General features: G+C 33.9%; 1 protein-coding gene across 1 annotated transcript; it reads left to right on the top strand.

Annotated features, from left to right (window-relative positions):
- Positions 1-173: 173 nt before the first annotated feature.
- Positions 174-15,712, top strand: Datp (purine phosphoribosyltransferase family protein Apf). Its single transcript, XM_069822258.1, has 3 exons — positions 174-434; positions 1,706-1,821; positions 9,347-15,712. The coding sequence occupies exons 1-3, from the start codon at positions 314-316 to the stop codon at positions 9,542-9,544; spliced, it is 435 nt and encodes a 144-aa protein (XP_069678359.1). The 5' UTR covers positions 174-313; the 3' UTR covers positions 9,545-15,712.
- The last annotated feature ends 3,064 nt before the right edge of the window (positions 15,713-18,776 follow it).

The following is an 18,776-nucleotide window of genomic DNA, read 5'->3' on the forward strand; positions in this document are numbered from 1 at the left end:
AATATGTGATGTATATCAATTCAATATCATGCATTATGATTTCCAACTTAAAACTGCATTTTTCTCTAAAGTATGAATACAATAATATAAATATTATTATGATGCTAATTGCCAATTCCTTCAAGCGGCCAATATTTTGATCGATCATCGATGTATCGAATAATCGATGTTCATTATTTGTTGTTCTTTTTGTACTTGAAAACAGCATTGTAGCAGTGTCAAAGAGATTATAATTTCTACGAGTCTATAATAATTATATGATGTCGTCTGCTACTGGTTGAAGTTAATATTCGGCCCGTAATTAAAGTAAACAATGTCATCAGTTTGCGAATTACGAGCAGCGGGATTTGTCGTGTTTAGATGGGTCTGTAACCAAGTAGAATACTTGTTGTTACAGACTTCATATGGTAAAAACCATTGGACGCCACCTAAAGGTAAGAATGGAATATTTGAAAATTGATTTCAGGAATGCTGAGAGTCAAAAGATTTTGAATTGTCATTGTATTTCAAGCAGAATAGTATTTAAATTACAGGTATTATACTGCTTAACCTAACCTCACATTTTTGCTACAAATATGAAAGTGATCATTTTTCACGCTAGAATGCACTCTCACACGCTTAATCGTGGCGACCCATGGCGACAAGTATGTTAACTAATTTGGACCATCACAGTATCAGACTATGAGACCAGCGGACGAACGACTATCCAAATCTAATCTATAATGATTGTAGTCATTGATGAATGATGTAGCAATGTTCGAGCTCCGGTAAACCTTAGTAATAAGATGTATAAAAAAATACAATGCAACTACTCTGTCATATAATTAAAAATAAATAAGTAAATTCTCGAAAATCATAAAATGTAGGCCCATCTAGAAACTTTACATCAAACAGAAGTTCATTGGGCACCATAAACTTAAACCATGAGAAACATTCAAAAGCCATGTACTGAAATCATTTTATACTTTGATTCCTCAAGTCTGAGTTTCAAATGTTGAATCCATTGTAGAAAAATAAGAAAAATACTGTGGTAAACCCATCCTTGGAAAAATTAAATGATTTGTCACATCTAAATCATTCCCACATAATCTGTTTAAATTTATAGAATCTGACAATCATGTAAGCTTATCATACAGTTTTTTGCGCAAAAGTCCCGTATTTTAATGGAACTCCATAATGTAAAAATCAGTAATTTCTCTAACTATTGTTTATTTCATAAATTCATGTTGAAATTAGTGTTTTAATTTGTATAAATGTTTGCAAATGTTTGATTTTAAAATCAGTAAACATGATGCGAAAGATAGTAGACTACTGTTGGATAAAGAGATACCCAAGTGCAAAGCACTGTCATGTGACGTAAATGGACATGAATAAACATTGTTTAAAGTGTTCTTTATATTGTTAACTCCCTTGTTTCAGTCTTAATACATTTTTCAGTGTTTTCCAACTTCAGTTTCTTGCCAAAAAAAATGAATGGATATAAGTTTATAAAATAATATACTAAGTTATATACTGGTACGTAATTAGTTATAAATTGTAAATAAACACCATGGTAATATACTGATATACCTACAAATGGACTATAACTATGAAAATAAAAGCAATGAAAAGACTTGCACTACAATATAATTGTAGCCTAACAGATCCTGTCATGTTGTTATTTTGTTTAATTAATGTGTTATTATTGCAATTTCTTCTTATTCAGGACATGTTGATCCTGGAGAATCAGATTTGGAAACTGCTTTGAGAGAGACTGAAGAAGAAGCTGGTCTCAAAAAGACTGATTTGAATATCCTGGAAGATTTTAACAAAGTAATTAAAGTAGGTATTTATGTACATTCACACAGCATCATCATCATACACTCCAAAGTCATTGGCGTAATCTACAAGTGGGATTCATACTTGTTGTGAAACTGCTGTTGGGCATGGGTTCGAATCCCGCTTGGGTTGATTCCTGGTTGACTGTTGTCCGAGGTTTTTCTCAACTCTTGAAGGTGCGCCGTAGCTTCGTAGTTACAGAGAGATGTGCTACTGAACTTCGGTCAATTTTTGTCATTTTCTTCATTTTTTTTTAAATATGGTGTCAAAAATCTATGGTGTTTTGAGGAATATTGTAGTGAAGATTTCATTGCGATATCTTTAGTCAAAGTTAGAAATTCAGTTTGTGACATATAATTAAAATTTATAACACCGGTATGCATTCTGAATATAGTAAAGTGATTTTACCCAAAATGAGAATTTTTACATTTTAACTTACTGGAAATAATACTGCTTAAAGAAACCTATTTTGAAATTTTGATAGATTCTGAAAGTTTTCTACATCCTCGAACTGAAAAAGTTGGTTTTAATAACTTCATTTGACTTGTATCTCAAGACTATTATACTTGTTTCTGTATTATTACTTTCCTAGTTGATTTATCCAAAAAAGAAAGTAAATAAAATAGTTACCTTTACATTCACTTCTAATAAACTTTTATTTTATTTACTAATTTTGTATGAAATATACGGTAATGTCCAATGAAACAGCATGTAAATCATATTTACCATGCCTTTAGATATGAGTTATTGTTGCATGCTTTACCAGTACTACAAGTAGACATACGTCGACTGCAAGTCTGCTACAATTTCTCTCAGCTACAGGGGTTGTTTCACGCAGGTATAAATATGAAATGGTTGTACATGTAGGAACAGAATGGAATTTGGGAAAGGTATTAATGGACGATTCAAATGATAAAATTGTATCTAAAATTTCATTTATTTTTTACTAAGTAAAGCAGCTAATGAGAAAAAAACTAATAATATTTCATGTCTCTTTATTTAAAAAATGTATAATGCCAAAAACGAAATTAAAAAAATGATAAAGGCAAAAATTCTTTCAAACTAAATACATCAATTTCACATATCTTTTTATGAAAAATTTTGTAATACAGTATTTATACAAATTAAATAGTTACAATATACTGGCATACCATTTCAGATGATTTTATTTCTACCAAGAAGGGAGTTACAGGAACTGTTGATTAACTGTTACACGTAAAAAAAAAAGAAGTATTGAACTGCAGGTAGAAAGAAATTATTTATTTAGAAAAATTGTCCTTGTACTATAATTGCTCTGTACAACATGACCATCCTTTCAACATTGGAATAATGCAAGTTAATTATGCAGTGCATTCACCAGAAAACAGCTTTCGATAAGGTAAATGCCAATGGTATTTCACTGTTATAGATCGATCGCAAATGTCAAGGAAATTGTGTATATTTTCTCTGGAAAAGGTTTTATTTTGCGTATTATGGACATATAACATATATAACACAGAATTAGTGTACAGCTGATTTCCATTCAGTGCAGTTTAGTTTGGCAATGGAGTACACATCAGAACAGTAAAATCTTTATTTTGTGATCCGTACATTATGAAGAATCGTATAAAAAGTGTCTTACTATGTTTCTCCAGATACATCCTGGCATTCTACTACCATCTGATTCAACAATACAGAATTTAGTGAAAAAATTGAGAGAATCTACCTCATTTTTAAATAAAAAAGAAGGTACATAAATCACGTTCTAACTGAAGAAATACTCGAGGATATAGGCTACAGGCTAGAACAGTCTCCCACGAGATCGTTAAAGTTATTTAGTTCAACAGGTCCAGGATAATAGAGGGGGTTTGGAATTGAACGGGTTACATCAGCTGCTTGTCTATGCGGATGACGTGAATATGTTAGGAGAAAATCCACAAAGGATTAGGAAAAACGCGGGAATTTTACTGGAAGCAAGTAAAGAGATAGGTTTGGAAGTAAATCCCGAAAAGACGAAGTATATGATTATGTCTCGTGACGTTCTCGTATTGTACGAAATGGAAATATAAAAATTGGAAATTTATCTTTTGAAGCAGTTCAAATATCTGGGAGCAACAGTAACAAATATAAATGATACTCAGGAGGAAATTAAACACAGAATAAATATGGGAAATGCCTGTTATTATTCGGTTGAGAAACTTTTATTATCCAGTCTGCTGTCGAAAAATCTGAAAGTTAGAATTTATAAAACAGTTATATTACCAGTTGTTCTGTATGGTTGCGAAACTTGGACTCTCACTTTGAGAGAGGAACATAGGTTAAGGGTGTTTGAGAATAAGGTGCTTAGGAAAATATTTGGGGCTAAGAGGGATGAAGTTACAGGAGAATGGAGAAAGTTTTACAACACAGAACTGCACGCATTGTATTCTTCACCTGACATAATTAGGAACATTAAATCCAGACGTTTGAGATGGGCAGGGCATGTAGCATGTATGGGCGAATCCAGAAATGCATATAGAGTGTTAGTTGGGAGGCCGGAGGGAAAAAGGCCTTTGGGGAGGTCGAGACGTAGATGGGAAGATAATATTAGAATGGATTTGAGGGAGGTGGGATATGATGATAGAGAATGGATTAATCTTGCTCAGGATAGGGACCAATGGCGGGCTTATGTGAGGGTGGCAATGAACCTCCGGGTTCCTTAAAAGCCAGTAAGTAAGTAAGTAAGCAGTTGTGTCCAAGACATCAATATGGAAAGCAACGAAATTGTTAAAATTAAAGCCTTATAAGACAACAGGCTTTCATAAATTGAACGAAATGGGCGTGTACCTAGGGTTCAGTTCTGTTGACAGAGATGAAATATTTTCAGAAGGTGTGAAATGTTCATTAAATAGTATGGTCGACAGTTGCAGCACTTAAGAATGCCAATAAATTACATCTGTAATATAACGTGTACGATTTTATTGCCGAAAGTTGACGTGCTGAATAACTACTAAGTGACCCATGTTACTTTTCTAATAGGCCATATGCCCATACTAAGCAAAATCTATTTCCACGCATACATTCGTTATAATTAGCCATATTCCACAGAGCTCTTTCTTTACAAGAAATAGGAATGTTCACTATTTGTCTGGGGTGTTGGATGTACTGTATTGGATAATATAGAAATGTTAACTTACCAGTTACATATCCTAGCTAAAAATATAGGTGATCAAGTGTCTGTAAGTTCTATGAAAGTAACACTTGACTAAAACCACAGAAAATTCATAATAACATTACTGTTTGAACTTACTTTTGTCATTTCTTTGTAAGGTAAAGGGCTGGAATAAAGATGTTGATGATGAAGAATGCATGAATGATTTTTTTATTCTACTGCGATACTTTAAAAGAAATACGGTAATATTTATTTATTGTTGATTACAAAATTATAAACGTGAAGGAAATAGTTACGTATTCTTAAAACTATAGAAACTTTCTTGTCTCACTATATTGTTGCTATTACTATTGTCTAAATCAGCGTGGTAATACTGCAAATTACTTTAATAATATTTTTAGTGGACACTAGTTGCTGGGAAAGTTTCCACTGAGGAATTAGGTTTACTTTGCGTTTATCCATGTGCATTCGATTTGTTGTTGTCTTGCAGAATTTTATTAATTTTTGTTATTCAAAATGATCGTTAAAAGAAACTGTCGCATCTTGACATGATTATTGTAAACTGAAATAATAATTAGGGCCTGTACTAGCCATTTGAATACCAATACCAGTACAGAAAATGTAAAATACAATTCAGGTAACTGATTTCATGTCCTGTGTTAATAATAAAAATAATAATAATAATAATAATAATAATAATAATAATAATAACAATAACAAGAAAAACAAGAAGTTTCAAGAAATAATACACACAGCAGTATCCCTACATCATAATGTACAACATACGTATGCACAAAAAAATCAACAAGTACATGGAATTAGCCTCAGAAATCAAGGTCACCTGAGTCACCATACACCAAAATTGTATGTACTCTCAACCAATGACATTATACCAAAGACATTAATTCAGCAGCTACACTCTCTACATTTGAAACATATTTTACCCACTGCTTCAAAAATCAGTAATTTTAGGCACATGTCACGTTGTATGACATTTCTTAAATTTGTGATTTACTTGATTTAAATCTGTATCATAAACCCATGTACAGTTTTTTATTGTAGAAAAATGAGAAAAATAAATTCATATAATGATGGTGATGATATTCATTGAATGTTTTATTTATTTGTGTTGGTTTTAAAATAACTATCAATTTAAGTTTGTTAAAATTTTATTGTGTTAATTTATTAACAACAACAACAACAACAACATTAATTTATTCCATGTTGAATCTTTCGTATACTACTTTTAACACTTGAATATAAATAATTGATTAAATGGCGATCTTACTCGTGTTAATTGTGTAAGCATGTGCGGCTTACAGCTGTTTCAGTGCTTCTTCACACCATCCTCAGAGTCTACTAGATCTCGGCGTCAACAGGCAGCGAAGTTCGAGATGACGCCAAGATCTAGTAGGCTCTGAGGATGGTGTGAAGAAGCACCGAAACAGCTGTAAGCCGCACATGCTTACACAATTAACACGAGTAAGATCGCCATTTAATAAATTATTAATTTATTATCATTTAAATATTTTATTGAATTATTATTTGTTCATCATTTATTATGATTGAATTATTAGTAATTTTTATTATTCTAATAGCCTCCCTTTGAATATAAAAAGTCAAACTCAAAACATAAGATTATTTAGGGTCAAATTAAAGAAGTACCTCATTTCTCACGCCTTTTATTCTGTAGGTGAATTTATGACATTCAACAATGCTTCATAAATATTTTTGTCTTGTATTAAGTACCGTATTGATATAGAAACTTTGTGTTGTACTAATAGACTATATTGTAAAACTCTTCTGTATATATTTCAACTAGACTATAATTAAGACTTTATAGTAGTATTAAGATTTTTTTGACATGTTCCATATGTGGAGTGATGTACGAATACCATGGGAAGTAAATAAATACGATACAATATAATACACTCTTTTCGACACAACATTATCCATCATAAACACACTCACCAAGATACTAACAAGAAACCGGAAGTTAGCTAGAATTCAGAACATGAACACCATGTCGAAACTAGTCAATTAAGTTAAAATACCACCATAGTTTAATATTAACATAGTAAAGTATAAAAGCTGTTTATTTAAATAACTTAACAGAGTAGTGACATGTTTAATAAACTGCCTATTGCAGCCCACTTTGTAAGTATCAGCAGATTTGAATAGTTAAAAAAAACTTCCTTATTTTGAGTCCATTTTATAATCTAAATGTATTCTATTAACTTGTTTCTGCTTTTATATATTTTATTCATTGTATTTTGACTACTGTCCATAATATCGGTTAAGTATTATGATAACAGAAATGAAGATAAATAATTGATTAAATGGCGATCTTACTCGTGTTAATTGTGTAAGCATGTGTGGCTTACAGCTGTTTCGGTGCTTCTTCACACCATCCTCAGAGCCTACTAAACGACATTTCATACAAGTTGAGAGGATACGAAGGCATTTCTTTCCCCTTCTACTTTCCCAGAGTCCGTCAGTAACAGAACGGTAGCTGTTACCTCTTATACCTGCACCCCCCCAAGTTGTACACACAAGAAAATAAAATATTAAGTGAAGTACATAAGTGAATATAAAATACAGTGACACGAGTTTGACAATTACACGTTTGTGTATATTTTAGTGTCGTTCTTACAATATTTCCAACTAATAATTAAATTAAGAAATGTTAGTTTGTATGATGTCAGGGGGGAGTGACACAGTGCAGATTGTCCCATTGTGTATACTATAGAGTAGCAACTAGTGGTGAAGAAAACATTTATCTTCTGCTGTCAGTAGCTTTTTAATGTGCCAGTTGATATAAATAGGATATAACAGAGTCGCCAGTATGAAAGGATAATTCCGAGCCTTTGGCGTGAGACGAACTCGATAGCTCAGTGGTAGAGCACCTGACCGGAAAACAGGAAGTCGCAGGTTCGATTCCCGCTCGAGGTTGTGAAGTTTTTCTTTCATACCATGGCATGATTGTGACTATAATAGTATTCAATTCAAAATGAAATATTAACGCTTAGTATACGCTTTCGAAATATAGATTGCTGCTAACATTTTCAATAATAAAATTTTGTCAGTGTGTTGAAAGTCAATTAGTCGAACGTTAGTAAGATGGACAGTAGCAGCTTCCCCTTCACTGATGGTAGAGAGTGTGAGTAGAGGGGAAAGCCTATCAACCAAACTGAAATGGGGTTTATATCTCGGCGTCATCTCGAACTTTGCTGCTTGTTGTGTGGGTGCGTTCGATTGTTGAAAAGTGTTGAAATGTGGTGTTGAATAGTGTGTGTGTTCTGAAATTGATCTGTGTGTTGAGAATTTGATCAGGGTGTGTTTTAATGTGTCTGTATATTTCATATTGTTCTAGTGTGTTCGAGTTTTTGGTTTTTAGGTTGTATGTGTAGGATTTCCATGTCTGTATTTATGTTATTGTATGTGTGGTTAGCATTAGTTATGTGTTCGGCATATGTAGATGTATTGTGTCCTCTGGTTATTGCTTTAATGTGTTCTTTGTATTGAGTTTGGAATATCTGCCTGTCTGTCCAATGTAGAAACTGTTGCAACTATTGCATGTGAGTTTGTATACGCCTGTGTGGTTGTATTTATTTGTTTGTGTTGTTTGTGTGTTGAGATGTCTTTGTAGTGTGTTTCTGTTCTGTATGCTATGTTGTATTTCTGTTTGTATTTATTAAATCTACATACTTAGACTTCAACAAACAAAATTTGATAACACAATCCCAAGGGAAATAATGGAACTCTCTGCATCAAAATCCACAGTTAATTCCCGATTTACCAAGAAAATCGTCTGTAGCTGCATTTAGATTGGCAACAGGCCATGATTGTTTGGCTAAACACCTGTATAGAATTGGAATATATCAGTCCCCTAACTGCCCATTGTGCAACTCAAACCAAGAAATGGATTCGGAACACCTCAAAATCTGTGCTTCATTGGCTGGTCATGATAATATCTTTGAAAAATATTGGAGTGCAAGAGGTCAAATGACTTTATTGTCAAACGCCTGGCATTAGAAAACAACAACAACACATTTCTGTTTTCTGAATGAGGATGCGATCTTGTGTGTGTTTTTGTTTTCGTATGTTAGTGTGATGTATTTCTTGTGTTCTTGTAAGCCGCACATGCTTACACAATTAACACAAGTAAGATCGCCATTTAATCAATTATTTATATTCAAGTGCTAAAAGTAAGTGTACGAAAGATTCAACATGGAGAAATGAAGAATTGAATTGAAATGGATAGACTAGAAGCTACTATTTCTTTAATGTTGACAGATGTCAGGTTTCAAGTTTACTTGACATCATCAACAGTTCTGATCCATCGAGAACAGCCTTTAGCATTTTAATATTCTAACCTGTTTTTATTTTTAATTGCAGTATGATGTTGAAGGAGTACCGAAGACTTCTATATATTTCCTGGCTGAGCTAATCAAACAAGATACACCAGTTAAGCTATCTGATGAACATATTAGTTTCCAATGGGCGCCATTAGACAAGGCGTGCGAATTAGTGGTCCATCCCAGCCTTCAAGACGTACTTCAAGGATGCGAAGCATTTCTGAAAAAAAAAAAATAAAAACTATTACAATAATTATATTCTGAAAATGGGTAGACTTTGTAAGTCATCCACGATATGGTGAAGGTTATGTCCAACTTCATAAAGTTTGGAAATTTTCAATAGTTATGGTCCCTCCTGTTAAAAGTATTGCCTGATATCCAAATAAATGATTTGTCATACAGTGTAGAGGGCTTTGATATTATTACCACTACTGCTAGGGTTGCCATCTCTCTTTGAGCCTTGGGTGGAACACTCCAAGAAGGGATGTTTGAGGGCATCTGGAAGAAGTTGAATTATAGTGAGTGCAATTACATTGCAGGAATGTCAACCATGTATGAGTAAAGGCTCGTCTCCACTATTAAACATTTAACAACAACATGTTAAATGTTAAATTGTTTACCATTAACATCCCAACATGTTGATTGAACATGTTAATGCTAATTTCATTTAACACTTTGTCCACACTGTTAAACATGTTAAACTTGACTTTCTTTGCATAGTCCACCATAAAGAGTCTATGAGATTTTAATGTAGATAGTGTCTTATTTTCAAACCTTGGACAATGGACTCAGATGATGATTTGGCTTTTGTAATTGCCTCTGTAGCTTGTTACAAGGCCTTGAAAAGGAAGAAAATGAGAATGTGAGTGTGGCAATATCTTAGTAACAGACACTATGCAGAAGACATTCTAAACGAGCTTAAAGTTGAAGATCGATTTGGATTCAAAAACTTGCTGAGAATGTCAGAACATGATTTTAATTTAGTGCTGCAAAAAATACTTCCTGTTACATCAAAGAAAGACACAATTTAAGAGCAGCCATTTCATCTCAATTAAAAAAATTACAGCACGAGTGATTGACTATCATAGGACCTACGACATGATAGATGTAAAAGGAGCGGGTAGTATATAATTATTCTTTCCGAAGTTTTACGAACGTTAACATACATCACCAAATACGACCATTACTGACGTCAACATAGCATTAACGTTGAGCGTACTAAAAGAGTGTGAAAACTCTCTATTGTATTCTCGAGAACAATTAAATAATAATTCCAGTTCTCTAAAACAGTCGGCCTTCTTTGTTTTGTCTCTGTATTCTATTGCAGACACATCCCACAAACAAGGTCTTTCCATCAGTGCATTAATCTTATTCTAACGTATTTTCTTTCGTCCACTCCATTCCTTCGAACGATTTACGGCCAACACCAAGGATCAATGATAGTATAAAAATGATCAAGATATGCGCCACAAAATCGGAAGTTAGTTGTTGCTATGGAAACTGTACGAACTTTGCCGAACTGTACCGACGCTGCACGAGCAAATGAATTGACTTGACATGTTTTCCATTGCTGCTGGAAAATACGCCAACATGTTAAAAGTGTTAACTTTAACATACTCAGTCAACATGTTATGTCAATTGAGACTTGAAATGTCCATATACATGTTAAATTCAACATGTTATATTTAACATATTGTTGTTAAATGTTTAATAGTGGAGACGAGCCTTAAGATAGCCATAAAGGTAAGGTTCCACAGAATACAGACCGAACTTGACTTTACCGTCTTTACATGACTCGAATTGAGAAGGAAAATCCAGCATCACTGTTTTAATAGATCACACGCAACTGTCTACTAGAGCTTTGCATTTTATTAAGAATGACTAACCGAGAGTCATAATGATAATGATATTTTTCGTATATAAGACAGAGTATAAGATATGGCCCCACTAGATAGTTATCAACAAATCCAACAGAAAACTTGCATTGATTGCGGAGATTCTCCAAAGCTTTAGGATTCATGTCACTCCAAATGTGAGTGTTGTGACATACAACAACAAACGAACTTCAGAATACATACAAGCCTACCTTTTACATCCATGAAAAGACTAATTAAAAACAAATCGGAATATGTATGATAAGTCTTTCTTGTGTTGGATTTTAACGTACCTTGTTAACATGTTTCGACCTATTTTGGGTCATCTTCAGAACTGGTCGTTGTTGGTGTTGGCGCCTCTTGTTTCCTGTGTGGGTGTAGAGTCAAAGAGTGTATGTGTTTTGAAATTGAGTTGTGTGTTGAGAATATCGTTAGGGTGTGTTTTCGTGTGTCTGTGTATTTCATATTGTTCTAGTGTGTTGAGTTTCTGGCTTTTTGGTTGGATGTGCAGTATTTCCATGTCTGTGTTGATGTCTCTGTGGGTGTTGTTAGCATTTGTGATGTGTTCTGCATATGTGGAGGTGTTTTGTAATTTTGTTATGGCTGTGATGTGTTCTTTGTAACGTGTTTGAAATGATCTGCCTGGGCGTGGGTAAAGGGTCGAATACCGTACTTTTCAGGTTAATGACACCAGTGAGTTCAATGGCGAAAGTGTTTCATTTCTGTTACAGTACATTGCTGAAAATTACATCGAAAATATTCCACAAAAATAGTGTATTATGCGGGACTTGAGCACAACAAACGGGGTATTTTATGAAGGCGTTATAATATGAAATGTGCAGGGACCAGACAGAAAAAGCGTATTACATGGGATAGCGTAATAAGCAGGCACGTCTTATAGAGGTTTTACTGTATTAAGAAAAAATGTTTATTTTCATGCCCTCTATCGCATCAGAAAATTAGGAATAGTTATTCTGTTACACCCTGTGTAACAATAATAATAAGAAAAAGAGGGGAGGGAATTTTACTTGACATGAAAAGTTTGTAATTGAACCAAAATTTGAAATCTGTGTTGAATGAAAAACAAATTTGGGACTTTTTTTTAATCAATGGCGAGTACTTGACTGTTAGTCACTTGTCCACATGAAATCAGTTATGTAGACCAATTTATTTTTAATTGTTTATTTGACGACGCTTTATGAACTGCTATGGTTATCTAGCATCTGAATGAGATGAAGTTGTTAATGCCAACAGGGCCCAGCGCCGAAATTTACCCAGCATTTGCTCTTAAAGAATTGAGGGAAAACCCCGGAAAAAACCTAACCAGGTAATTTGTCCCAACCAGGATTTAAACCCGACCCACTCATTTCACGGTCAAGCATGCTAACCATTACTTAACAGTGATGGACTGTAAACCAATTTACCGACAGAGTCATTGTCCAGGGTGCTCTGTAGGAGGCTGGTCTACGTTACACCCGCTGTAAGATGAGATGATTATGGAGATTTGTTGGGATATCACAGGGGAGGCAGAACTCCAGAGAAAACCCCTATGTTACCTGGATCACAGGCTTGCCCAACAAAAATTATAATTCAGGGATATGCTGGGGATCGAACTCGGATCCACAGGATTATAAGTACAGCGTTCTAGCCACTATACATCCGTGGTTTAAAAAAATATATATATCCATATTTATTAAGAGAATACTAATAAAATTTATTAAATGAAATACATAATTAAAACTCTTGAGGTTCATTTATAGTTTATCTACATAATTTGACAAAAAGTATTTGAGTAACAGTTCACATTTTTGACATTTTTCTTTAATAACAAAAGTTCCGAAACCCTCTTAAAAGGAGGAAAATTATTTCAAAAGTTATTGTAGATAAACATTAAAGTCCACACCTGTGGAATAACGGTCAGCGCGTCTGGCTGCGAAACCAGGTGGCCCGGGTTCGAATCCCTGTTGGAGCAAGTTACCTGGTTGAGGTTTTTTCCGCGGTTTTCCCTCAACCCAATACAAGCAAATGCTGGGTAACTCTCGGTGCTGGACCCAGGACTCATTTCACCGGCATTATCACCTTCATGTCATTCAGACGCTAAAAAACCTAGATGTTGATACAGCGTCATAAGATAACCCAATAAAATAAAATAAATAAACATTAAACATAGAACACTAAATTCTTTTCAGAAAATTACGGTAAGAAGAAGAATAAAAAAAAAGGTTTAACAATATTTTAGATTAGGATTCGAAGGATTTGAATAATGAAAGAAGCGCAAAGATTCAAGTTTTCGAATCTCGAATATTTTTCAAGATTCGTGGGATTCAAGGATTCGGATGTTCTGTCTCTAGTCCTGATACTTTATTTGGTTTCTGGTCAATTGAAGGGGTTTTCCAACCCAATCTGACCAGGTTTTTCATTGTCTTCTATACATCGACGTCCAGGTATCCAGGTGTAACCTATTATTCTTTGAGAATTTTAAGAAGACTGGCAAACATTCCTACACATGTAGTAGTGAAAATCCGGCTGAAGTCCTTTTGTGATACTGCACATAAGTATAGCATATTGTAGTTGCAGATCAGGTATTTATTTGCTGGAAGCAGAATATACAGGCGTAATAGTAGTATAACAGAGTTCATGTTGCAGTTTCATGTTTCTTTTCAAGGCCATCTTTTGATTGGAGATTAATGGAGTAATAGCACATTGTGCTCTCCCATCTGCCCCCCTGGATTGCAGTATTTTCAGATTGAAATTACCTGAACATTGCATTAGTGATTGTAATTCAATATTATAAGTATTTAATATTTCACTGCTATATTAAATGCCGTTCAATGTAAAGTTATAAATTAATTGAATTTGTTTCTTTATTTATGAGTGTTTCTTAACCTATTTCGGATGGAAGGATTCGGATGTTCTGTCCCTAGTCCTGATACTTTATTTGGTTTCTGGTCAATTGAAGGGGTTTTCCAACCCAATCTGACCAGGTTTTTCATTGTCTTCTGTACATCGACGTCCAGGTATCCAGGTGTAACCTATTATTCTTTGAGAATTTTAAGAAGACTAGCAAACATTCCTACACATGTAGTAGTGAAAATCCGGCTGAAGTCCTTTTGTGATACTGCACATAAGTATAGCATATTGTAGTTGCAGATCAGGTATTTATTTGCTGGAAGCAGAATATACAGGCGTAATAGTAGTATAACAGAGTTCATGTTGCAGTTTCATGTTTCTTTTCAAGGCCATCTTTTGATTGGAGATTAATGGGGTAATAGCACATTGTGCTCTCCCATCTGCCCCCCCTGCATTGCAGTATTTTCAGATTGAAATTACCTGAACATTGCATTAGTGATTGTAATTCAATATTATAAGTATTTAATATTTCACTGCTATATTAAATGCCGTTCATTGTAAAGTTATAAATTAATTGAATTTGTTTCTTTATTTATGAGTGTTTCTTAACCTATTTCTAATATTCCATGATGAATCATGTAGCTATTTGAAAAGTTTGGGAATAATGAACAATCAGAATATCTAGTATTATGCTTATTTTAGTTTCTTATTATAAGAACTATAAAGAAAGTACTGTACCTATATGGATTATATATAACATACTAGGACATTCGAAAAGTAATGGAAACATAGTTACTGTTTCACACTAAATTTATTTAGGTTACTTTTGACATTACATACTTCAAATATAGGCTCCTGCCATGTCAACAATACGTTTCCAAATTCTTGGAAGATGACGGACTCCATCTGCAGTATCATTTCTGGATATCTCTCTCACTGATCAATCTAAAGCTCTTCGGATGTCAACTCTTGATTGAAAGTGAATTTTTCGCTTCCACCCAACTTGCAATAGTTCAGTATGGTAGGACTTCTCTCCCACAGGCTTCTTGTAATGCCCTAAAGCACTGAGTTGTATGTTTTTCTGTTGGATTTTTATGAAGCACCTTTGTTCATACCTTAGGACTGTATTGTTTACTACAAATCAGAAACAGCCACTGTATTTACAAAATATGGCTACTTCGAGACTTTCAATATTACAAATTTATGGAACAATCACTGCTCTATTACGTAGCACAAGATTTCAATAGTCACCGCTAGGAGCACTGATTTACAGCATTGTTGCCATTATTTATCGAATGTTCTAGTATGTCAATGAAACATGTTATACTATAATTTTTGTATTTATATTCAAAATGTTAATCATTTTACGAAAGTTTTTTTCAGGACGCTTCTTTTTATATGAGAACTTGGTGAACTTAAATATATAGTCCTCGCCTATTATCAAATTTGACAAATGTGTAATATTATGTGTATAAAATTATGTATTTTACAGGGCTATAGTTTGCATATTTGTTTTGATGTATTTTGTGAATTATGACTAAGTAATGATGTGTTGTTTTTATATACGATTATTTTTTATATGCTTAAGTTTATTTCATATTCTTGAAATTTCGTAATGTAGATCTGTAATATTCATTGTGTAAATTATTGTTTTGGAATAAATTAATTATCTTGAGTCAGCATTAATTTTGTTGATATTTGTTTTCCCTTGCTCAAACATATCTGTGGAATTTTCCTTACTAGTTGTAGTTTTGAAGTGACAAAACAAGAGGTAGGCTAGTGCTATGAAGAAAGACTGAGTTTGGAGTAGAGCAGTAACAAGTACAGCTTTGACACATTGAGAGAAAAGGGAGCACTTCGTGAAATTTTTTCGTGCAAAATGTCTTCTGCTAGTGGTTGGTATATTGGTAACATATTCTCGGAGACAGTATATTATAATTTATCTTGCCAGATTATCAGATCTTGTGCATTTGAATTCAAATTGTTTTTAAAATTTTTAGTTAAATTAATGTGTGTGTAAATAATTACAGTAAGACATTCTTCCTTCAGCTACACATTCTTTTGTAAAAATTTAGTTATGTTACTACTAGTACTGTTAATTTTTAACCCTTAGAAGCCAGAATACTTATACCACTCTTGCACGCAAATGTCTAACTCTTAACCAGGGTTCGTATACCTGCATAATCGGGTAAATTCGTGTTGGGTTCGTTAGCCAAGTAGTTTAAGGCGCACATGATATGTCTGTGCATATTGTGCCTAATATCACAGGTTTGCATCCCGGTCACTGCAGTCAATTGAGCTTGTGGTAAAGGATGGGGAGGGCCCAAGTAAAACAATCGGTGTAATGGTACGCATGGAAGCTGACGGGGTTTCAGTTGACTGCAGTTGAAACGATCTTGCTTCTTTTTTAAGGAAAAAAAAAAACATTACAAAAAAAATTTGTTATTGTTTTAATCAAGTGAAATGTCCATAATGTTATATAAAATTAAAGAATGTCAACGTATTTTATATATGACATACAGTTTATAACATATTATATCACGTCATGACCACAATACTAGCTGGCCACTGTAATGGACACACGGCTCCTAAGGGTTAAACCAGCGTATAGATAATTAAGTATGGACACTTCGCGTCGGTACCTTTGATGTAGCCGGACTGATTTCAATGACCTTCAAGCCAGCTAGAGCGTGAGATTCTGCTTTCTCCCTAGAGTTGGCGCTGACATCACACCAGCTAGCAGCCGACACAGCGGAAATATAACACATATAATTAATACATCTAGGTGCATTATGTACTCAAATAAAATAAATTGGATCCATAAAATAATAAATCCGTCATTAACTGTAATGTCTAGACTCTAGAGTTCCTTTATCATTAGAGTTGAGACGTTGACCCCAACAACAATTAAAATATGTATTGATTTGATAGCACTGAAAATGGAAAAACAAAACTCTTACGAGAAGTAAAACCATAAACCTATATTATATTATATACAAATATTAAACGAATTTGATACTTAATTTTATAATGTATTATATTATTTTATAATATAATTTATTATACCTGAAATATAAAAAATTATTATTACAACTAGTTCGTCACTGAGAAATAATGAAAAGCTGTTAACTTGAATTTATTTGAAGCAAAGCGTTACTGGATTATGCAATTAGGTATGGGATGTTTGGATCCTGTGTCTCAACTCTATACTCAATTATTATCTTAGCGTATGCTCGATTACACTAACCTCTAGCGCTTGAAAGTGGAACTAAACGCCAGCGCACAGAGAAACAAAACACAGGAAAATTCGCTCAGTGTCCATTCTTTATAATCCCTATTCGCTGGTTAAACCTTCTCATTTATTCTACATTATTCTCAAATATAAATGTTTCTGAGAATGAAAAAGTTGTAATAAATGTAGACGAGCATGGGATTTGCAGGGCTTACAGAAGGAGCAACCAGCCAGAAAAGGTTGGGGACCACTGACTACACAAATAGCACTCTTATGGAGCTAGGTAAAGGATTTGGAACAGAGGTTAATTCCTTCTACAGTATAAAAATGTTAGAAAATATGCAAGGAATTTTGGTAGCGAGATTGAAGCCATTTACATATCACTCCAAAATAATTACACCATGTTACTTCGTTGTATAAAAATGTTGGCAAATATGCAAGAATTTTGAGGGATAGATTGAAGCCATTTATATATCACTCTAAAATAATTACACTGTGCATCATAATTTAGTAAACAACTTCAAAGATTTATTTTGCCTAAACTGCCGGTATATGGAATACAAGCATGAGGTTTGTTATGCAATAATCCATATAACAATTTAAGTTATTGGATGTCTACAAATGTTCGACATGACTTCCGCTAGCCATGGCACACACATTCCATCGAAATTCAAGTTTTTGCCACATTTTCCCCATGAACTTCTCATCCAATACAGCAAGGGCATTTTTTATTCTTTCTTTTAGCTGTCCCATATTCTGTGGCACAGGTGACACACAGAATTTGTCTTTTAAAAGCTGTAAATGCAGAAGTTCAGGAGTGTGAGATCTGGGGATCTAACTGGCCTTCCAGTGTGTTTCTTTGTACACAATCAGTTTCAATGAAGGATCTGTGCCACTAGCAAACTGATTTCCTTGTTGGTACTGGCTTCTTGTGGGTAGTACTTAGTTTCATTTTAACACACAGCCTGCTTTCTCTGATGTACTGAAGTGTTGCGCGCGAGGGGGAAAAAAAAAACAACAAACCTCATTCTAGTATTTCACATAGTTTAAACATAATGAATATGAGAAGTTATTTACTAAATTATGATGCAGAGAGTGTATTTGTTTGGTTATACAAATACAAAAACACAGTTTTCCTATCTGATTCCAAAGGTGCAATCCAGACCTTCAATTCAACTACATTCCCTAAAATGGAAAACAATTAAAGAAATCCACTGCATAGTAAAACAAATTCAAAATTTAAATAAGAATATATTTTTCCAATGGATTCCAAACCACTGTGGTCTGACTGATAATGAGAAGGCTGAAATATTATCCAAGAAAGGAACTAAAATCAATAAAAGCAAGTAATTAATTAAATGGCGATCTTACTCGTGTTAATTATCTAAGCATGTGCGGCTTACAGCAGTTTCGGTGCTACTTGACACCATCCTCAGAGCCTTCTGTGTCTCGGCGTCATCTCAACTTCGCTGGCTGTTGTGTGGGTGCGTTCATGTGATGAACAGTTGAGTCAA

Source organism: Periplaneta americana, chromosome 3 (genome assembly GCF_040183065.1).
Source record: "Periplaneta americana isolate PAMFEO1 chromosome 3, P.americana_PAMFEO1_priV1, whole genome shotgun sequence".
In the NCBI taxonomy this organism is placed as follows: domain Eukaryota; kingdom Metazoa; phylum Arthropoda; class Insecta; order Blattodea; family Blattidae; genus Periplaneta; species Periplaneta americana.

What these genes read in the sequence shown, in the direction of transcription:
- Datp (XM_069822258.1), top strand. Translation starts at nt 314, where the DNA reads ATGTCATCAGTTTGCGAATTACGAGCAGCGGGATTTGTCGTGTTTAGA. An exon ending in CCATTGGACGCCACCTAAAG is followed by an intron (nt 435 to 1,705) that starts GTAAGAATGGAA and finishes CTTCTTATTCAG; the next exon opens with GACATGTTGATCCTGGAGAA. An exon ending in ATTTTAACAAAGTAATTAAA is followed by an intron (nt 1,822 to 9,346) that starts GTAGGTATTTAT and finishes TTTTAATTGCAG; the next exon opens with TATGATGTTGAAGGAGTACC.